General features: G+C 41.2%; 1 protein-coding gene across 9 annotated transcripts in view; it reads right to left on the reverse strand.

Annotated features, from left to right (window-relative positions):
* Positions 1–19,597, reverse strand: part of GTDC1 (glycosyltransferase like domain containing 1) — a 185,775-nt gene extending 166,178 nt beyond the window's left edge. For 6 of the 9 annotated variants that reach the window (XM_052791183.1, XM_052791184.1, XM_052791190.1 and 3 more), the window contains exon 1: positions 9,477–19,597. In XM_052791183.1, the coding sequence (XP_052647143.1) occupies positions 9,477–9,754 (278 nt within the window). In that variant the 5' untranslated portion in view covers positions 9,755–19,597. The remainder of the gene's footprint in view (positions 1–9,476) is intronic. The other 3 variants (XR_008235852.1, XR_008235853.1, XR_008235851.1) reach the window with 1 other exon arrangement.
* Between the last annotated feature and the right edge of the window lie 4,395 nt (positions 19,598–23,992).

Raw genomic sequence — 23,992 nt, forward strand, 5'->3', positions numbered from 1 at the left:
GCAGTTTTCTACAGGACCAACTTAGACCCAGGACAGCTGATTAGCTCCAGCTCAGCATTAGCCTTGCCTGACTGCCCTGCATTCACAAGGTAACATATGCAAGCTAAAGTAAAGCCAGGCCAAACCTGACTTGGCTCTACACAGCACCAGCTTGTGCGTTTCTCCAACCGTTTCACACCTAATTTACAGAGTACATTATCCATCCACATATCGCTGAGATCTAACCTGAGAAGTGACTAGAATCAAAATCAGTTAATTGATTAATGCTTAAGTGAAACGCAGAAAGCAAACATCACACACCGGAAGACTTTCTGAAAATGCATTCTTTTTATTCCGACTCCATTAAGCAGTCCAGTACTTTTGAAGGATTAATGAAAAAGCTATCAAGTAATAATACAGAAGAGGAATACTGATTCTCGGTGAACATGCCAACACACGATGAAGTGCAGAGACCTTTTTCCATAGTAAAGATTCAAGCCAGGACGTTCAAAGAACTACAGGGACACGAGAACTTGCCCACTTGATCTACAAGCTGAGTTTATTTGATTTTTATGAGACAGCATTTTGATAACTCCTCCCTGAATCACAGACTCACTCTAATAGTCCTCAATTAACAATACAACATAGCCATTATTCTCACAAAATTGACAACACATTTTTTCACACCGAGGTTTAGTAAAGAATAGAAAAGTCTGCCTAAACATCCAGAACAGAAAACATTTACCTTAAAACACCAATTCATTTAAAAAGAGAATCAGTCAATGAGTATATGTAAACATGTGAGGATTATTTCCACAAACTTCACTTGTTAAACAGGACACAATGTTTCATTTACAACTGTTGTTTTTTAATCAGGAACTGAAGACAAGTCCAGGAAGAACAGGAGTAAATAAGTTTCTAAGCAAACAATTCATATAGATGCTTTTTAACAGGACCAGACAAAACATTCCTTAAAGTTGCATTTACAAGCCAAAGCTAACCTCGGGCATCGCGTTCAGTATGTATGAGATGACCTACGTGGATACTGACCTTAATAATACTACAGGGGCAAATTTTGCACAAGGAAGACGTGCTCTTGAACAAATGTTTTCCAATGTATTAGGCATACCGAAGCTTTTTTCTGCATCAAGAACCGCATGTCACATTCCTTAAACTGTTTCTTTTCTTGACCAAATATGCTGTGGACAACCTACAGAGGATGCCCCTCGGTGTTCCTCTTTGAGGTTCTCATCTACAGTTTCCACTAACAATGAAAAAAGTGGATTTTTTCCCCTAAAAAATCACAGTCACATTTAGGATCAGCTTTCCTAAGCTCATCTGCCAAAAAAATATCCTAAATGATTAGAGACTTTCAACACTAACAGAAGCTCTGATAGAGATTTTTATTGACTTTAAATCAAGCACAGATCCAGAGCCCACAGTAATGCAAAAGCAGGGAGAGCACAGGACAACAAGCAGCAGGAATGGCTGTATAAGATATACGAAAATCCAATAACAAAACTAGTGACTGGTCTAATTTAAAACACAAATGGAAAGAAAAAACAGTAATTCCACACTTACCAGGCCTTCCTAGAGCTACTTACGCATAAAAGACTAGTAAAATGAAATGAGATATATTTGACTGTATGTCCCAACATCAGTCTTTCAGGTGAGGTACTCCACTTGTGACCCTGACAGACCTGCAGCCCTTCTCACAGGAGCAGGTAACACCATAAACCTGGGCAGTATCGCTGTCCCGCCAGACATCAACCTCACATACGAATGTACACTCGTATCATACCACAGTCCATACGCTCTCTCCACATACATGTACCGTCAGATCTTTTCACCCATTCAGGAGCTACAACAGGAAAAGGGAGGAGAGCTGGCCTGCAAAAATACACAATGTTTTCAATCTCTTCCCAATAATTCACATTTTCTGCAGCAGCTGTGCTAAATCCTTGACCATACTTCAAATTGCCAGGTTTCTCTACATCTTTCAGTTCTGAAGAGCGACCCCCACCCATCTGACCAGACGTGTCCCTTCAATGGATCTTAAAATTATTTTAAATGTTTAGAGACAACGCCTCAGTCTCTTATTTGGATGCTATACAATGTTCTTGAGTCTTTCTTTAGGAAAGTCTTGTTAGCAGAGGCAACAGGTTCTAACAGAATTCAACCTTTAAAACAACTGTCAACAGGCCAAAGTCCCAGCTCCACATCCCAAGACCCAAACTGTAAACCATCTCCCTGAGCACAATGAAATTAACCAAATGTTCGAGACTGGACACATTTAATTCTTTGTACTCATAGATTACAGAACAATTAAAGAGGCTGGAAACAGCAAATTGGCTTAAACTGAAGTTACACAATTGGGTGGGCAGAATGCTTTTGTCCACAAGAAAGCATTTACATATCTAACAGAAGATATTTTAAATTGGTTTATATTGACTTAAAAATAGAATTTTAAATAGATTCTTATTGCAGTAAAAAGCATGCTTTCTATCTGAGTAACTAGATCACCAGATGTAAAAAACCACACACACCACATGGATTCCCCATGCAGAATGTGCATGCTCTTGATCATTTATCTTTCTGCCTCAAACTCTTCAAGTTGTAGAGCTTTAGACCACCACAATAAATTAAATAAAATTCAGAATATAATGTTCTAATACCGTCTTTACAGATAAATACAATACTGGCAAATGCTTACCAGGTTACACATGCTAAGCAGTTCAAGTGATAATCATAATGATGAATGTGTAATCTAATGCCCATTCACTTTGATTTATACGAACCATCATACAAAAGTCTCACGTATCCGGTTTAAGTCAATGGGAAGGATCTCATTTTTCCTGACCTGAATCAGTGTTTGGTCTAAACTTAGGCATTTCACATTTTTTTGCATTAAACAGAATCAGTCTTCGCACATAGTTAAAGATGCCTGGGGCCGCACAGTCCTTTGCAATTTCAGCAACTGGCCCTATCATTCCCTGTGATAGTCTTGCTGAAAAAAAAAAAAAAAAAAGAAGATCAACCAAATTTCCCCCTGCCCTTCCAGCTGTGGGAGAAACAGATCAGCCTATTCTTTACTTCAGAAGAAAAGGCCCTGCAAAGGTCAACCTTTCAAACGAAATAAAGATCATTAACACTGAATACAGAACTACTTAGATTCTCGCTTTTTGTTTGTATAACTAGGATTCCATTGTACCTATTTCAGGGTGCTCTATATTTTTATATATATGTGTAGATATACACACACACACATATCTTGTTTCTGAAACTAATATATAATGGAAGGTTTGCTTATTGAATCAGAAAGAAGCCACCTAATGATAAGGCATTGCTTTTATTCTCAAAGTATCATACTCATGAGACAAACTGCAATTCATCAAACAAGCCTCGCTGTAGCCTGCCCTGAATGCAAAACACACTAAACCACAGAGTATGGATAGGAAAACATAGGTGCACAGTGCCAGCTGCCTAACGTGTTATTTATTTTTACCACAAGCCACAGTTATGCTAACTGTCCCATGGAGAGAGACAGTCTTCTCCTCAAGACTCTTAAGTCTCTTCTAGAATATAAAATCTAGACGAAGAACTCATATGGCAGCATCTAAGCCTATGCAGTTTCCATGTAATGCTCTAAACCAGTGTTTACTCTAGGCTTCGGTCTACACCAACCTAGGCAACAGCCTAGCACATCACCCTTACTTCAAATATACCTTCCATACAGAAAAAGACTGATTAGTTATATCAGTCCTCATTACAAAATAGCAATACTGACAGATTAAAAAAATACATTATTTGTGGGAAGGAGCAGAAGTGCAGGTTGCAATCGTCTTGAGTCAGACCAGTCAAGTCTCATTACGCTACCTGATGCTACATGGCCAGGCGCTGTAAAAGCAAGCCTGGCCCAGGCTTGTAAATCCCGTAGTCTACAGAAGCCCCTACTTCTGTAGACCAAAAAAACAACAGGCTTTAAAAGTTTACACAGAGCCTTCCGAAGTTACCAAAGCATAGTATTTTTACTTAAATTCCTGAATGATCTGAAGATAATCACATTTTCCCCCCCTCAATCAAAATCCATTTAAGTAAAATTCATGGCAAACAGCTCAATGTCTTCTCTCTACTTTTTGAGACTGTGTTAAGAATAGAATTGCTGCCTTTCAATAGGACATGATACCTACCAACTCTCAAAATAAAGGAGAATATGAGGAGTTTCTAGAGAAAGAGATTCAGGGGGTAGGGGACACAAGCATCGCAGTATTATTAAGGAGTACAGACCAAAAAAAATTGCCAAGCAAATACAGGAAAATTCCAGAGTTTGGAACACACATTAACATGGAAATAAGCGTCCTTGTATTTTGTTAGTACAAAGATATCACTGAATCAAAGCTTGACTTCCCTGGCTGAAGATAGTTAACTGATGAAAGCAGAGGTTATGAAAAACTGTAATCAAGTTTCATGAAAGCTTATGTGGAAAAGTGGTTATTAGGGTATTAAAAGCTTGGGGGAGGGAGGTTGGGATTGAAGGCTCAGACTAGCAATCTGAAAATATAAAAATTTTGACCCCCTGACCTTATATGCAATGCAGAGCTTGGAAGAGACACAGCTACAGCCAGGAGGGCAAGAACAAAACCATGTTATCGATAGGCAGCCGTAGAGCATGACTGCTACTACTCTAAATTTTATCTTACAATATTGTGACAGCAAGTTATGGAGGGTGTTTTCTCTCCACCTCTCTCAAATGACCGGGATTTAAGGACCCAGTCACGCTTCTCATTGCAGTACCAGTTAAAGTCTGAAACACCATAAAACATTTATGTTGGACAGGCTTTCATTCCATACTACAGGATGTACAACAGAAGACCTCATCAGAAGTAGGTACTCCTCCTTGACAACGCAGTATACTACTGTGTATCAAAACAATGTCATTAACATTTGAGATTCAACCTGTCCCAAATCCATTACTCCCCGTAACCTGCTCATCAGAATGACCTGCTTGGAAGAGCACGTTTCACTAAATCTTCCAGTAGAGTCAGGGCCAGAAAGAGATACACACACACACTCCAAATGGAGACTTAAAAAAAATATAGCAATTAAAAATCCTGTAAGACTTTCATGTACTACTCCTTGGCTGGAAATAAAGCTCAGTAATGTAAAGAATTTATGATTTTTATTGACAACACAAAATAGCTTTGTGTACTAGAGATAGACTGAATGGAACCATATCCATCTGCTTTCATAGAAACTCTCACATAGTATGAGTTACATGCAAATACAACATGTAACAGAAAGACTGTGTGTACAGGAAGATACCTGACTTCTCATTCATAAATGTGTACAGATCCTAATTAGAATTAAATCATTTAGTTCCCGAGTCTCTGAAAAGACACAGCTACGTCAAATGATGAGAACCCCAAAGCCAAACTACCACACTGAGAAATGCTTTGGCCTTACCAGTTTGCACTCACCTTCTACATTTTTGCAGAGACTAACTGCAGAAATAGCATCCAATTAATTATAATTATAATTTGTGACCTTTTAACATAAATCATAATTTCTTAGACTACTTCCTTTATATTCCATCCCATGTTCTTCCAAATAAGAGCTGCCCAAAAATACTTTGCATGAAAAACTAAATGTTCCCAGTGACAACTCTGATCACGTCATTCTTTGCACATGAACATTAAAAGATGCAGCAACAGCAAAAAACACTAGTTATTCTTATAACTTCAAGACTAAATCCTAAATACAGTACGTTTTCAAATTGTCTTTCCTAAAATTCAAATAATATGTTCATTGCTTTAACCAAAAGCTAGCAAAGTACAACTTGTATCGTGCTGCAGGCCATAAAGTGAATGTTCTTTATTTGAATCATGGATGGATGAAGATCAAAAGTTGTTTTTGAAAATTCACAACAGTTTTGACACTGCTGTGTGTTCCTTGTTACAAGTTATCCCTATCTATTTATTAGGCTTACTCCAGACCTTTTACTACCTTCACAAAGATAGTTTTCATCAATTCTTCGTATCTTTATACCCCACCACAGGAAACTGCATAGAATATGGGCAGAAGCCCCAGCTGAAAAAAGGGAGTAGGGGTAAGAGAGAAGGACCACAGCAGATGTTTCAGTCAGGCTGGAGAGGCTGTAGTTTAAAAGTAACATTTGGTAATGAATTTTGTCTTTAGCACAGCACCCACATGATATTTTGTTATTATTTATCTACCCTAAGGAACCATTCTGCTATATAAAAAAAGTGCCCAAGAAATGGGAAATTATTATAAGCCCTCCCTCCTCCATCTTCGACTGAAGCATCTCCACCAGCATCGCTTCCAGTACTTCACAACAAAGAGCTGTATTTTGCTTGTGAATCCTATGGAATTGTTCACTTCTCTACCCTAAACGAATCCTTCCCCAAAATTAAACTGTTCTTAAACCCAAGACTGGATACGGCCAATGTGTGTTAAATGGCTTTAAGATCCAGTGCCTTGAACAAGTTAGAAACAGGAATTTTAGACTAATTTCTGGAGACCATTTGGGAGGTTTGGTTTCTTATTACACAGGTTGTGCATACTTGCCTGTGGCAGTCTTTGTAAGTTCTGTAAATTTAGACACTGGTTTTACAGTTGGAAAAATAAAGTCTCAATTATGAAGAGATTTTAGTATTCAAAAATCTTCTGAGTTTGACTTTCTGAAAAACGTATTACCAACTTTAAAGCCAGTCTTTACACACACAGCATTACAGAACAAAATATCATATGCTGAGATGCAAATACAGGTCTACAACATGACCACAGGTACATTTTTTTATTGCAGTGTAAACACCAGCCTTCAGCAAACGTTCATGACATCTGACTGCAGCTACCTTGAGGAGCCATCACGACTGCAAACTCTGCCTACCCCTATGAGCAATTAATTTTCTATACAGCACCTGAAGGAGCAAAGAGAGCAGCATATAACTGATTCTGGAGCTTCCCAGATGATCCCAGGATGCTAAGGCAGAGGTGAAAATGTAGATAGTCTGTCACCACATGCAACAAAGTCTTGCAGGAAGGGGAACAGACAGAGCCCTGACCTTTCTGCAAGCTGCCGTCGTTCAAACTTACAGGTAAGGCAGTACCAGACATAAGTTACTGCTGCTGTTTCCAAAGACTTGATACTTTAAAGGCTAGAGCCCCTGTTGCTAGCAAAGCCCCTTGCTAAGATTTTCTTTCTCTCCTTCTTTCTTCAGACACTGTTTGCTGTGGGATAACAGAAGAAGCTTCCAACTTAGGCGATTCTTCAAAGGACTCTAGGAAACACCTGGAGATCTTGCAAGAAGCTGGACACTAATACCAGGGTATGAAAGGCCTACACTGCAACAAAGATGATCTTAAACAAGATGTCCAAGCTTGGACATGCAATTAAGTGTCCCAGAACTAGAAACACCATCTAGAAATCCAGAACCACTTAGCTTGAAATAACACAGGAATTACTAGCGAGTTTACTTGCGAGATGCCATCCTTACAGAAAAGCATCCAGTTAAATGACAAAGCGAGCATGGTCTTTGCTGGCAACTCTCAGGACTCCCGAAATACTCCCTCGTGCACTACCACCACACACAGTCTAAAACACCATCAATAAAACCTTCATATAACAGCATCCCACTAATTCTTCCAATTCATTTTTTTGCATATATCTATATGTACAAAAACTTTACATGCATATATGAAAACTTAGTAAAATAAAGCTAAGATTACACAAGCTGCAACACAGGATTTTTTTTAATTACAAGGAAGAATCAAACCAGTATTTTTGTGGGTTTTTTTCCCACTATTTAAAATGGTTTCTGTACACCTTCTTTGTAAAACAAGCTGAGTAATAGTTAACTCGTCACAACATTTTTCAAATACTTATCACTACCCGCTGCTGATAATGAAGCTTTCATCCTATAACCACTAAAACTTTTCCTCTCAAAGCAAGATATAAGCAGAGGCTTAGTCACTGTTCATATGACAGAATTACAGAAGTTTTCAGAGCAGTTTACCAAAAATTAAAAAAAAAGCAAAATAATGCATTGCATTTGGAAGATGTTTGCTCTCAGTACTGAGTAACACTTGTTATATACCTGAAGGGGTTTCTTAAGCAAGCCAAATCTACCCAGCAACTCTGGGCTGTAACTACGCTAATCAAATCGGCTTTGCACGTGTTAAAAAAATGGAAAGCAAGAAATAAAGGTAGAGTCTTAATGTATCAACAGCTTCTTCTGATTTCATAGAGAGCGCATTAAAAGAATAAACATTGAAAATCCTGGCCATATATTAAGGCAATTCTTACACCCAAACAATTTGATAATATAACACTGTGTATCAAGCCAGTTTTTTCAGAAATTATGATCTAAACAGAATACTAGTCAATTCACCAAAAGATATCAAAGATATCCCTTTATTACAAATGATCCAAGTATCCCCCTTGAGGCTATGGCTATCAGAAAGCATTTAGTTAGCTCCCAAGCCAATATTTTTCGTATCTGTTTTATTATGAAACTGTAACACATTTTCAATAACTTTTAGCTTTGCTATACAGAGCAACAAATAATTTCCCAGAACCCTTTGGAAAATCTGACATGCGAAATGATTCTCTAGTCAACTTGTGCATCATTATGCTGAAAAAAAGTGTACCAGATCACGCCATCATTGGAGGGATTGGAAAAGTATTGGGAGCTTCAGGACAGATGGATGAACTTCAGGTCATATAAAATACTACCAAGGCGGTATTTGAAGAAAAATGTGAAAGTTCGTGAAAGTGCCCCGGGTGAAAATACTTTGTGTTACTAAGAAACATCATCCCTGATGATGGATGAATTAAATTGTCTCAGTTAGTAGAGCCAACTCCAGGCATCCCTAACTTATTAGTAGAATGTTTTCTTGCACTGGTAATTTATTTCAACAGCTACATACAAATAAAAAGCCCTACCTTTAAATGAAACTGAGAATTTCAAACTTGCATAATTAATGCTAGAAAACAGAACTGAGTTCACATCTTGAACAGAATTTAATAACTACTTTTTCAAAGTTTACATTTTTAAATGTAATATTAATACATCCAAATGATTAAGAACTTGTTTTAGGATAGTCTGCAATGAAATACACTGTTCAACCTCCAAAATTACTCCATATACAATCCAGTGAAGAATAAAACTCTTCAAATATTTCCAAGTACTGAACAACATAAATATTCAGGTAATCAAATTTTAAACAACACTGAGAGAAAAGTGTATTCATTTGTCATGTATTGTTATGATGACACCACCATAAAAACTAAGCATGGAGGAAATAATGCAAACCACCTGTTTTTCTCATTTGGAAGTTGTCTTCATGTTTCATCCAGTTCCTCTCTTAACATATTACTTACAGGCTGTTTCTTCTGCAGAACGTACTCGTGAACTTATAGCAGTATATCTTTCCGTTTCTGAAGTATGTGTTTTCTGTTAAACTCCCACAGAGCATACCTGTTTTGCCTGCCGTGCACTGTGTTAAGTGAAGTCCTTTCAAAAAGGTTATAGCTGGCACAGAGGAAGGCCACTGGCTTGCCTCTTCCCACAGGCTGCACAACAGGCCAGAGGAGCTCTCCTGAAAGGGGAAAGAAAAGCAAGCACATCTCACCTGGCACAGCCTTCGAGAGCAGGACACAACAGCAGAGGCGAAGCACAGCAAGTAGGGAGCCCCAACGTAAGCAGGAGAGTCCTGAGATCAGAAAGTAGACATATGACTGCTGCTCAGAGATCATGGAAAAGGGTAGAGTGTTCTTAACTCAGAGAGGAATATGGAGAGTTTTATGCCACACAGAAACCAACGCAATTGCTGTACTGAAAATAAACCAAGGGCAAAGACCGATTTTGCAAGAATACAGTGGGCAAAGGGGAGAATCATTAAAGAAATTAAAATTTAATTTGTTTGATGGCAAGGCTTTGGGGTTTTTCTTCCTGTTATTCTAGATTGTGTTCTAATGAAGACTGCACGTTAGAAGTCCCAAGTTTTAGCACTGGAAAGTTCAATTTAAGGGAGAAGATGAAAAATCCTCTATAAACTGTACTTTGGATCCCATCACAGCTTCCAAGTCAGAAATTACCACGCGCAGCTATGTGGTGAGGCCACGTACTCAGCTAGTCAATACACAGAGGCAACCATAGAGGCTCTTCTTCCCAAATGACACCACCACAGAGAAGAGTTATCACTGGAGAGTGTGAGAAGAAGTATTTAATAACGATACCAATCTGGCTGCACTATAGGAGATGTGCTTCCTGTGGGTCTAATAAGGAAGAGCTTTACAATCTAAGCAGAAGCATTTCAAAACCTCAAAGGACATGCCTTATCTGCACCACTTCTGCTTCTGGAATGCCAGAAATCCTGAAGATAGAAGGCAGATCAGACTGCAGTTTTCCTAGGCACAGATGTTGCAATCACATCTGCCTTAACTGTAAGCCACGGTCCTTACTACTTTCTGACTCTCTAGCAGCACCTCTTAGTTGCTTCATTTTCAGAAACGCCACTGCAGAGGATAAAATAAAGTGTTTCTGATCACATCAGGTATACTAAAATGCTAACATAAAAGACAAACGCCTGCAGATTATGTTCCAAGCAAATAGCATGAAAGAAAAGATTCTGAAGTAGAGATACCCTTTCTTCCCCTCGTGTCTACATGATTCACAAAATAACACTTACTTCAAATATTGAGATCTGTTTGATCAAAGATTTTTTTTTTTTTGAAGTGTTGATCTAGCAGCCATGAAGAATGACCATTTGTGTATGGATGCATCTCAAGTTACAGAGACAGAAACGTGCACATGTATACTTATCTAATTAATTACAGGTGATTTTTACACACCACTCCAAGGAACTGAACCACCGCTGACCGAAGTGTGCAGATCCATATAAACTTTCTCCAAGTTTTTTTTTCTTTTATCTCACTAAAGATTCCCTCCTTCAACACCTATAGCTACAGGATGTCTGACTTAATTTGTCCAGTTCCGTGCTCCCCAGTACAAGACAGACGCAGACGTAACCAACCAAGACCAGCAAACCAACCAAACCAAAGACGATGAAGTGGTCAGAGCACAAGCCAGCCATTCTGCGACTCTATCTCCAAAGGTCAGGTCTGCAACAAGGTACAGGTTGCAGGACTCCAACTATAATAAGTTTCTTCCTCTTGGCCCTCACATCATAATGCAGACAGCATTTTCAGTGCAGGATTATTTAATTTTTTCATTTATTACTTGGATGATGAACGATACAGTTGCAAAATTTTTTAGTTACCTGGGAAGGGCTGCAAGCATTCTGGGAAGCAGAGTTAGAATCGAAAAAAGTAGGACTAAGTGATTAACAGCAAAACTGAAACTGGGGTTTTAATAGTGAATTGAATGCAAAAAGTGAAAAATTAATTAACATTATTAATGTTAACATTAACAGGAGCATCATATGCAAAAGATGGTAAGATTTATTCTATTCATCACTGATACAGACTGTCTCATGGTTTAACCCCAGCCAGCAACTAGGCACCACGCAGTTGCTCAGTCACTTCCCTCCCACCCAGTGGGATAGGGGAGGGAATCGGAAGGAAAAAGGTAAAACTCATGGGTTGAGATAAGAACAGTTTAATAGAACAGAGAGGAAGAAACTAATAATGATAATAATCACAATAATAAAATGACAATAATAATAAAAGGATTGGAATATACTAAACAAGTGATGCACAATGCAATTGCTCACCACCCGCCGACTGATGCCCAGTTAGTTCCCGAGCAGCAATTCCCCCCCCCAGGCCAACTCCCCCCAGTTTACATACTGGGCATGACATCACATGGTATGGTATACCTCATTGGCCAGTTTGGGTCAGCTGTCCTGGCTGTGTCCCCTCCCATCTTCTTGTGCCCCTCCAGCCTTCTCGCTGGCTGGGCATGAGAAGCTGAAAAATCCTTGACTTAGTCTAAACACTACTTAGCAACAACTGAAAACATCAGTGTGTTATCAACATTCTTCTCATACTGAAGCCAAAACATAACACCATACCAGCTACTAGAAAGAAAATTAACTCTATCCCAGCCGAAACCAGGACACTAAGGTTGTACACTATGTTCAGGTCTGGATACACAGATGTAGGAAACCGAGAAAAGCTCAGAAGAAACCCTAAGCAATCAGTAAAGTTAAAGGGAAACGGGCTTGCTGAGTACAGAAAAAAAGATGAGCAAAGAAAAAGGGCGCAGGCTTCAAAATAGGTTAACAGCAGTTACAACAATGATGATCATGTCCCACTACTGCAATATCCACAGCAGAAAAAATAAAAAAGAAACAAGAAGCTTAATGGGTTAGGAAAAAAAATAGAATAGTATTAGAGGAAATATGCTACCTCTAGGGATAGTTAAACAACTGATTCGGTCATGGAGGGGCTACACAAATCTTCACTGACTGTTTTTAAGACCTGGTAAGATGAACATGTCAGAAACTGTCTATACATATCTATCTGGCTTTACAATGAACACTATATGCTCATGCATACAGTACAGGGCCTTACATAGAGTGGATGACCTCCAGAGATCTGCGTTTTCTTTTCTAAACTTAAAGGCTGTACAAGTTTAGGCTCCTGCCAGGCAAATCGGCAGGTGACTTGACTGCTCCTTAGAGCTCCAAGCAGGCTTTTGATACCTCTTTTTTCTCAATAGCCAAGGCAGTCTGTGATTGACAATTTTCTATCACATCAAGCATGCTACCTTAAATACGAAGTACTCCAAATGATCCACCGGGGAAATAAAGTCAAAGTACAGAGAAGGCAACAGCAACCGATCCTGGGAATCCAGTCCTGAGAAGGAAATCAAAACTGCCAAATTGGGCAAGGATGCACATCCCATTAGTACCCAGAAATACAGGTAGTTATTTTTGTTTCTAGCACCTACGATAAATAAGCCTTAATAAAAAGAAGTATTTAATAAAGTACTTAGAGAAATAAGGAGGGAAGGTTTGACGTTTCTAAGCTTATTTTCACAGCGGTATGAAAGGAAATGAGGTAGAGTCAGAGCTAATTCTCCTTATATAATTTCACATGGAATGATTAGTTCTGCCCCAACAGTAACAGCTTTCCAGAGGATCCTACTTGTCGCCAAGATTGCATACAGATGCTGGAAGTGTAGCTTCCCTATTCTCCACTGACAACCAACTTAAAAGGCCAATATAATATTCGTTTTACTATAGAATGAAATTCACAGCATGAATAGTAAAATAATGTCACAGCTACCATGAAACTGCAGTTGCGTGTTGGGGGTTGTGACTTTTAAAAGTTTAATCATGAAACAGACTCATAAAGAGGAACATGCAAAGTAGCTTTCTGCTTTAGCAATGTCCTGTGGTCATCAAGGATGTGTAAGAGCGGCATAAGCTGCGGTCTGACAACAAGAGGGCAAAGGCATGGAGGAGCATTCATGTCACATGCCCCTGCTGATTATTTTTTTAGAAGGCGAGTTTTCAATCATTGCTGTGCTGAATGCCCCCCTCTCTTAAGCCTGATTAGGAAAGACATTCCACATGCACGGGGCTGCTGAAGGTAGTGGAATTCCGTAAGTCACCTGGGTCGCTTCTGGGTGAAATACCAATTACTGGCAATTCATCTCAACAAGACCAACAAAAAAAAAAAAAAAAAAAAAAAAAAAACCAACCACCCTGTTAAGAGACATTACTCAGCCCAATGGTGAACATACCACACGGATAATCCTAAAACTCTTTGCAAAAACTTGTAATAGGTATTAGTACTTTTATAAAGCACTGTAGTGTTTTGTATTTAATCCTTGAATAGACACTAGCAGAAAAGCCATATTCAATTCCAAAATTGCTACTGCAAGTTCCAGCTACTATTCCTTTAAAAAATACACTATTTTTTAAAGGATATATATAAATATACATTTTTCCAGGGAAAGATACCCACCTTAATAAATTTAACTATCAACAAAAAACCTAAATGACTCTCCAGAACAGCATACCAAATAATATCAGAAGAACTTTATATGTGCGTATTTTGCACTTATTGGCACAACCATTTGTTTTACAAAAGACCTACAGATTAAATACAAAGCACACTCTTAGTTTTAGGCAGAAGAACAGCCAATTTTTTATGCCTTGCCAGAAATAATGACTAATTAGGCCAGCACCACCCTCCAGTCATTTCCATAAATCCTGCCTTTACATTTAAATCACAACAAAAAAGAAAGCTGACTTAATGATAACGAAAGCATATTTCTTGTTAAAGTTTTCTTAAAGCAAGATCAGAACAAGAAATTATTCTCTAAAGCCAACAAGATGATGCTATTGTTTATTTGGAGAACTTTAATTTATATCAAACCACACACAAAGTTATACTCAGAAATTTACTGTATTAAAATGCAACCCAGTAGACAGACAAGGTGCATGGCAAAACTTTCAACTGGGAAATCACAAAACAGAGAATTTCACAGAATACTGCTGGTTTACTTATTCTGCAAAGTCATCTTACAGCATATTCCTTGTGCAAACCTTGAATATACCGGAATATAAAAGATGCAATACTTTCAACTACTTGTTGAATTTTTGTTTTCTGGAATATTTGTATGTAAAGTAAATATCAAAGCAGAAAGATTCACAGGAAGTACAATGCTGAGCATCAGATGAAGCGAGGATCTGTACTTCAATTAAGATTTTGGTTTTTAAATGATGGAAATTACGGTGCTTCTGAGAAAGCACCTGTTTAATTATATGCACCAGGCAAGATAGTTATAAAAAACACCTTATTTTCACAATGCAACAAGGACTTTATTCCTATTTACAAACATGTCACCTGGTAACTAAAACACTATGAAAACAGAATCAAGATCTACACTGTCAAATACTGCACAATAATGTCATTAATACACAAGACTGAGGCTTCCCCCCCCCCCCCCAAACTAATCTGATTGGAAAGAACAGGAAAAGGGTGGTACTTTTCTAAGAGCTGGTCCTAGAAATGGAGCTATCTTCACTGTTCTTTCTCCCAAATATTCTACCACTAGTCACACACCATCACAGCTCTAGCTAATCACTCCATTCTGAGTTTTCACCATTCCCAAACATTTACTCTTGCACGTATGCACAAAGCTTTGTGATACTCCGGAAGTTCTCCTATATAATGGCTTTACAAGAGTTCTGTTCCTACTACATACATTTTATTAGGCTTCAGGAGGATGAACCAGAAAATCTCAGTTCTCTGAAGGAAAAGCTTCTCTTTGTCTTTTCAGATTGAGAAAAATACCAACTGGCAACAGTGATGTCTTCATCCTGTATTCCAACACACCTGACCAATGAATTCTGCCAGGGTGACTAATGCCCATCATGGAACATCATTTCAGTAAATCTTCCATCCCAGAGAAGGAATAAAAGACTGCATCATATTAAATCTGAATCCAACTACTTCGGCGAGAACTTACGGGGTGGGGGGCGGGGTTCCCTCAATGACAGCTTCTTACACTGACTACAAAAGAAATCTTGCACTCTGCATGGTATTTTATTCATCAAGACCACGATCACCACAAGACTTCTGTTGCCAGAGGCATGGCCAAAGTAACTTTTTTAAGGACCGCTGTTGTACCTCTAAGAAAAAAACATTCCCACAGTATTTATTTATGGCAATATTATACTTCTACCACCGAGTGTCGTGAACATAGGCAACCTGTTGCACAAACGTGGCATCTGACTGCCCAAAAATAACCTTGGAACAAAACTGGAAAACAGCATGTGAAGCCACACTGGTCAAACTGTTGTATAGACACAATACATAGATGTTTCCAGATGCAAAACTGATTAAATTCCTCTTTTCTTTGCCTCTTTGGCAACCTACCATTAATTTCTTCAACAATTTTTTTGTCACTATTCAGCAAAACCGCAACAAATCAGCAAAATTAAGGCATGAAGATGATATTAAATCCAGTTGCATCTGAAGTGCCAATGCGAAAATTTCTGCTAATCACATATGTAGTAAATTTCGCGTGTTTGATTATATGTAAACCTACACACACTCAAATATCTACATCGAAGTCACTTATGCAGCACTAACTTACTTTGGGATTTATGCGTCTCAACTGTTTGCGTTCTTTCTGTGTCTTAACCCTAACAAACAATTATTCAGGGGAAAAAAACAAACCACACTTAGTGCCTGGCCTTGCCTGTTTTCCTCCAAGTTCTGCATTTCATCATTAATTTTACATACTTCATTGTTAATTTTAGACATTCCTCCAGTTCTCATTTAGACATCAAAGAGCTACTCAGACACAAAATACCAGCTATCTGAAGTATTGGCTCCCCTACTTATTGTCATTTATAACTTGAAAAGATCTTTGATTTCTTGCCTACAGGAAATACCGTGGATCAAAAATAAAACATATATATATATATATATGCTCCCATATATACATATATATGGGGTCCAGGATTTAGGATAATAGACTGTTTGGAGACATGGTTTTCAGATTTAGATTTCATACTCTGTCTGGTGCTTCACACATTTATTTTTACTTTCACATCTGATGTGCAGCAATATGGCTAGCTAAGGTGTACGTTTAAGACATACTTTGATATATATCTATTCAGAAGTGAAATTCACACTGGGGTATGTGTCCTTACAGCACTAAGGCACTGCGTCACCACTGCTAACTGCACCACTTACTGATGGCTGGGGGCAGGGGAAGGCAGGCTCTCTAGAGCCCCTCGTTAACAATTCTGCCACCAAAGATTAAGATGATTTTCCTGCTTTACAAACTTGGTAGAGAACGTTTCTCACATACAAATAGAAAAAAAACGTGGTAGCCAACGGATTTCTAAAATGCCTGCTGCATGGGTTCCTAACAGCCTTGCATATATATTTACAGTTTGTTCTCCACTTTTGTGTATTTTTTTTTTAATTAGCAGTATTAATAAGTCATACAACTAGTCCCAGACAATGAGATACTCTGTTCAAGTTAGCAAATCATTTGCCTTGGTTTCGTTACTACTCACTACATAATGGCTTATGTCTCAAGCAGTCGTACACAGAAGCCCTCAAACAGAGCAGTCAACATTAAGGTCCCATTATTTATACCAATATCACTAAAAATTGAACCTTAAAATATATTTTCAGTGTATTTCCTTACAACAGAACACAATTCTGTTCACACAGGAACATGTATGTTATATGTATTTCTTCTGAGCACGTAACTTAGGGGCCAATTTAGATAGAAACAGCAGTTCTTTAAGTCAACTATTTAACCAGGTAAGATCTCAAGTCTTTGGACAAGACTTCCTCTCTGCAACTGAAAGAGCTAATACAAGAGAATATTCCACATTAAATATTTGCTCATCAACAGCTGCTGGAGAAATGCCTTATCTCAATGGCTCTCCCAATCTGAACTATATAGGACTGTATTGTATAAACATATTCTGATCTTGTGAAGCCAAAAAATGCAGTATATATATTTTCTTTCTTTTTTATAAGTTAGATTCCAGCTGGCCACACAAACAGTAAGGAATTTAAATACAGCGAATGCTTCTAAAACTACTGGCCTTCTCCACATCAGGAGGCGCTTGGTGAGATCCCAGCTTACAGCAGCCATCAGTTTTTGCCCACATAGTTTATTCCGGGAGTCCTGAGTGAAAGAAAGTACACTGATAAAAAGTGCTGTTTTGGTGATAAAATGTCTATCTAGAAATTTCCACCAGGGCAGGATATTGGACAGAGACCATAAACCTTCACTGCTCTGATCAAAGCAGAAAATAACAGAAGTCTATGCTGTAGATTGGGTCAGAGGCCCAAAACGCTCAAGGCATGTGGCTCTTCTTTGAGCTACGGGCAGTGTCAAGCACTGCCATCATAGGGTGTAGAAAACATTTATAAAAAGCTAAACCAGGAACTTTTTGTTTTCATATTCTCAAATTTTATTGAGCAGAAATGTTTGAGGATAGTTTATTACTTTTACCGGCCACTCTAAAATGGGCCTCCAGCCAAACAGGTCTTTAAAATATGTCTATATTTTAGTTTTAAAACAACATTAAGGAAGTTGTATAACTTTTACATTAGAGTCCAAGTGACTTAGCAGCAAAAGTGACATGTTTCAGCTGTAACACAGGCACTTCGCAAGCCATGGGCACGACTTTTGCAACAGTACCAGTCCCACTTGGTACTGATCCTAACGCAGGAGAGAGATCCACAAGGGTTAATTAACAGGTGTTTGTAACTCATGGCAAATCCCAAAAGACTGGAATTCAGGAGATGTTTGCTGGTATCATATTAGTGACTCACGTGCCAAACGCCTTCCCTCATTCCAGCTAAACTCTGTGGGACAAGACCAATCCACTGCTATGTGCTGTTGTTGCCTTCACAGGGGTCTACTGCACTACTCCAAGTGCAATAACTGACAGTAGTCTTAACAATATTACTGCATGAGAATTCAAACTGTGCATTGATCAGCGGAGGAGAGAATTTTGTGCTGTATTTGTAAACTACAAACACCCTGAGCTGGACAGTGGGTTTGCTTCCTAGGTTCTACCATCACTGTCGATCGGCCAGATAATAATTAGATCGGGAAGTTGTTCAGAAAGTTTGCGAAGACCAAGGTATTGCAATGTTGAGAATGATCCTCACCTTCTCATACGTAGTAAGCACATAGATCCAAAAAACCAGCACTGTGTTAAAAAATCCTGCCCTTAATTGATTTACGCAATCTGGATTCATAGCATTTAAACTTATGTCAAGAAAGTATTCTTTCAATATATTTTACTACGCCTGGACTTCCAAGAAGGGAAAAAAAAAAAAAAAAAAAAAAAAAGATGAAGCAAGAGGAATACACTCTACATTAGGTCTTGAAAGCTCCAATTAAAATTCAGTATTGCACTTTGTATGGAGGCTCTTTACATGAAAACCCTGTCATGGTTAAGATTTAAGGTTAACCAGGTTAATAGAGTCCAATAAAATAGCTCTATTTAATTATGCCAAACCATTGTTGTAAGCCACACTAAAATCTGCTACTCATCTTTACCTGACTATTGGGCAAAACTCTGCATCGTGGTAATGCGCACCCACTTCTCGTCAACCAGAAAATCCTACCATAAAGTAAGCTTCAAACTCTTTCCCCCCGCTTCTTAAATAGTGTGTGCATTTGCACCTCAAATGGTTTCTTTCCTCCAGTCTGCTACTCCAATCATCACACAGTCATGTGTTAAAAGATTTGTGCAGACCTGCCAAGTCTCATTCATCTGAGACACACTTTCCTAAAGTTGGGATTCGTTTGCAGAGTATATTCAAGCAGCTCCTCTGCTATGAAGTGTTCTGTCACGTGGCATTTTTAGCTTAAAATAATAAAAACAAAATCCTAAAATCTACGCATTTTGCAAAACTGAAGAGCGTTTTGTATGGATTTTTGTCTTCCTTGTTCTGTAAAGCATGACTCTATGTCACCGCAAAGGTTACAACTTCTCCTGACGGTTTTACCAGCAGAACTATTTATACATACGTTTTAATTGCGCTGTAGCGACACTTGGAATGAAACCGGGCTCAGATTTTGCAGCTCACTTCGCAACTGCTTACGACGACCAGCCCCTGCCCCGCACAGCTTGTATTTAAAAAACCAAAAGTAAGAGTGTCTTTCGAAAATAACCCCCCCCCCCACACACACACACACACACGCGCATTTTAAACGCTCAGGGACCCGGTGGGGGGCTGCGGCGGGGCCGGCTGCTGTGGCTGAGGCCTGGCGGCACCGTCCCGACGGCGGCTCCGCCGCAGCCACCTGCCCCGACCCGGCCTGTGGGGAGCCGGGCCCGGCCAGGCCCCGCCACCCGCTTCCCCCGGGAGAAGGCCGGGGGGAAGGAGCCGGAGGGTGCCGGCAGGCCCTGCCCGCCCCTCCCGGCGGCTCCGCGGGGGCCGAGGCGCGGGCAGCCATGTTAGGGCCACCGGGGAGGCTGCACCCCCGCGCCGGCAGCGACCGCTCCCGGGGGAAGGGGCCCTTCCCGCGGGGCCGAGCGGCTCCCTCGGCGACCACCACCCCATCCTGATGCCGCCGCCACGACCGCGGAGCCAGGCGGCTCTCCCCCCCCCCCCCCCCCCGCTTCCCCTCCCCTCAGGCCGGCGCCAGGGCCGCGGAGCCATCTTAGAGGGGGGAGCCGGGCCGACGGCAGTCCCCGACAGCGCCTCCCGCGCCGCAGGTGCCGGGGAGCCACGTCAGGCGGAGCGCCCAGCCGGCTCCCCTCGCCTCCCGCCCCGCCACACACCGAGCGGAGCGGGGTTCGCCGGGCCGGTCCCCGTCCCCCCCCCCCGCTCGCTCTCCCTCTCCTCCCGCGGAGCGCTCGGCCACCGCCGCCCCCCCCCCCCCCACCCCGTCCTCCTCCTCCTCCTCCTCCTCGCCCGGCCCCGGGCCGAGCGCCCGCCCCGCCGCTCCGCGCTGACCCCTTCCCTCCCTCCTGCCTGGCTCGGGCGGCCCCGCTCCTTACCCCACCCAGAGGGAGCTCACCTCCTCCTCCTCCTCCTCCTCCTCCTCACTCCCGCCTGGAGACCGTCGGCACCGACGCGCCGGCGTCCCGGCCCCTCCCTCCCTTCGGCGCTGCAGCAGAGCCAGCCTCCCCCTGCCGCCAGCCGGGCCCCCTCCTTCCTCCGCCCGCCGCCCCGGGGACGGGCCCCGGTCCCGGGAAAAGCCGCCGCCGGCCGGCCGGCCGACCGACGGACGGACGGACCCACCCCGGCCGCGGGGCGAGGGGCCCGGGCCCGCCTTTCTGTGAGGGGAAGCTGCCCCCGGCAGCGACCCAGCCCAGAGGGGCCTTCCCGCCCGGCCTGCGGGAGCGAGGAACTCCCCCCCCAAAAAAAAGAAAAAAAAAACCAGGAAAACTGAGAGGAGCAAAGGGAGGGAAGGGGAAAGGAGCGCGGTTGGAGTGGTGCCGGGGTAACTGCGGAGCGGGAGGGGAGGCCGCTCAGAGGAGTTTGGGGAGCAGGGGTGGGAGGAATAACCACCAGGGAACTACGCACCAGGTGGGCTAAGGAGAAAAATGAAATAAAATACGAGGGTGTTTTTCTGAGGGAAGAAGATGAAAGGCGAGAAAAGCGGGGCTGTTATCAATTATATATGAGTAGGAGGTGTGGGGGTTTTTTCCCCTGATAAATCAAGGCTTTTCAGGTGGTGTGACTCCTGGGAGAGGCCGGGCAGGTGCTGGTGTTGCAGCCTGGGTTGTGAACCCTCTTCTTCAGCCACACTGACTAGCAAACCTTTCCAGCAAAACTTTTCAGACGAGAAACGTTTGTCATGCTGACTCAATCTAGCGTGGTGTTATCTTTGGTATGTAGACATAAACTGGTTTGTTTTTTTTTTTTTTACTAGGAAGTCAAAATGAGTAATATCTAATGGAGTGATAAAGCAAAATTTCCAAAGAATACAGCTGTGAGAACCACCAAGACCAGTACCTTGAGGAATTATGTATTTTTTCCTACTCTGGCTAATCAGTGGTTATGAAAGAGTGACGAGAAGGCTGATTTGCATGAGAAATACCCTTAGGATAATGCAGCATTTTGTTTCACAATTTTCTAGGTTCAAAAAGCCTAGTAAAGTTGTTTTCCAATAGTTTTCCCGCTCTCCTGCGCCTCCGAATTCCTGATGCTATCAAGCTATGGAAATGCCAAAATGTCACAAGGCAAGCAGTTCTTCCTGTTATATTTTTTTTTTACTTAGGCAGAAGTGGTAAGACCTGAAAATCTTTCAATATTTATCACTCACATTATCAATAATTTTATAAATGTAAGATTTCGCCTTTCAGACATTGTCAGGGTGAGAGATGAGGAGACCGTCAGTCCGGCTGAATAATTTGCCCCCGGCGTGTGCTGGAACACAGACAAACAGGATGTTTTATCCCCAATTTATGGATAGAAAAATTGAGGCGAGGAAGTGAAGGCATTCATTTTTCAAGCATAGAAGTGCTCATTTGTAAGCAGGCAATTTAGGCTTGCACTTTTTTTTTCCTTTTTTTGAGGAAAAGGACCGTGTATATACAGTTCCCATTGAAATTACACTTGAGGCACCCAAGCAGAAAGACTTTGGCCATACTCTTCTGGGGTCCCGCAGCCCTAATCCCATGTTCTAATTGGCCAGTAATCTGTGGACAGATATTGTAACAGTTCCTTTAGAATATTTTTCTACTTCTCACTCATTTGCATACTAATGGCATAAAAATAGGCACTTCCTGCCAGTAATTAGTTGGAGCCCAGAATTTAAAGAAAGAAAAAGGCCACAGCATTATGGTAGACGGATGGTACTGAGGAAGCTGCAAAAAGGAGTCACTTCTCTGGTGCTCAGAGAGTGCCTTTAATTTAGAGTTCAAGGCTGGCAACTCTGTTACCTCTGTGTGACAGGGATTAACTGTTTGCTTGGCCTAATAACTTTGCCTCTAATGAGGCCCTCTAACTTTTTTCATAGCAAATCACTCTATCTGTCCTGCACCCAGTCTTGCTGCTGTAAAGGGTTTTGGGGGGGTTGGTTTTTTGCCTTTTTCCCAGAAAGAATAATGCTAGCGGTGAAGTCTGGGCTGTGAGCGTAGTTCCGTGTGGAGCACCGTGACTCAGACCGGCACAGCGTCTGCTCAAGGATGCTTCACCTACTGAGGCACTGTGCAACTCATAACCACATCAAGTCGTATGAAGCCGTAGGTTAAAATAGCCTGTTAAGAGCTGGAGAGCTTTGCGTGTATATATGGGGTGGTTTGACTTCTCACGTGTAGGTCATAGACTCGAGTGCAAACCAAGTTGGTGACAGCTAGAAATTTTCCTCCTATGATAGCAACATAGGTAGCTTTTGTTTAACACATCAGCTTTTTCATTCACATATGTAGCAGAAGAGCTTTCCGCGTTGTAGAAATTTCTCCATTGCTGCTCTACTGGTGGTACGTATGGCAAGGTGAAATACGGAAGCATGGAACTACCCATCCAACCCTGAAGAACAGCGATAACTTCAATGAGACGGGGAAAGTGTATTTTGCTACTTTCATTCTCCTAACTTCTCTGGAGATAAATATTACAGATTACATTCTCCAGAGCTATCAAACTGACACCTTCAGTGAAGAATTAAATGCAGAAACTCTTCCCAGGGTATTACTTTGAAGAAATTGCAGCAATTAGTGTTTGCCATCTACAGTCGGACAATACTGATCTCCAGCGATGCAATCTAAAAGCTCATGAGATGAAACTACAGTTAATTATATACCTTTAACTTATTTACCTATTTCAATAGCAAAGTAATTATTAATGTATTAATCTCTCTAATACATTGACTCTAACTATTAGTTTCTTTAGAGCCTCTGCTCTCAAAAGAACCATGGGATGGACCCATTAAATGAGGTCTGTACTCCTTAAAGTTGAGACCTGCACTGCAGCAGTAAACGTTTGGTTCCCTTAATGGGACCCAGAATGAAAGTTAGGTATTTATTTAGACCTTCTAGGGAATGCCTGGAGAGAGTTTATGCTCTTTGCAGACATGAAATACCTGCCTCAAATTAAGTCAACATACTCATTGCATCAACACAACTGTGTCCGCCCCAGCAGTCTCAAGGGAGTGGCAGTGTCAAACAGTTGGGGTGACTCTTTAAAATGACCTCTGAGACTGCGGTTGCGATGAGAGACTGCAGTATGGAGAGCTCCTCCATCCCTTCGACATTCACCATGTAAAATCCTTTTCCAGGGACAGCCGTTCGTAGCTGCTCCTCTGAGCAAGGCTACGGTTTGCATCGCAGCCTAATGGCTCGGGCGCTTGCCAAGGAAATGGGAGATTTCAGTTGAAAATCTTCTCCCGCCACTTGGTAGGAATCAAAACCAGTGTCTCCCAAAAACAGACTGCCCTGGGTCAAGAGGTGGAGAAAGGAATTAAACTTTCAGAGGGGCTGATGCTGAGCTGGTGAAAGTAAGCCTGAGTCTATGCCGCGGTCATCTGGGCGCTCAGTGGGGAGCATCCTCTTGGTTTCAAACTCCGCTAGA

Source organism: Harpia harpyja, chromosome 7, assembly GCF_026419915.1.
Source record: "Harpia harpyja isolate bHarHar1 chromosome 7, bHarHar1 primary haplotype, whole genome shotgun sequence".
NCBI classification, from domain to species: domain Eukaryota; kingdom Metazoa; phylum Chordata; class Aves; order Accipitriformes; family Accipitridae; genus Harpia; species Harpia harpyja.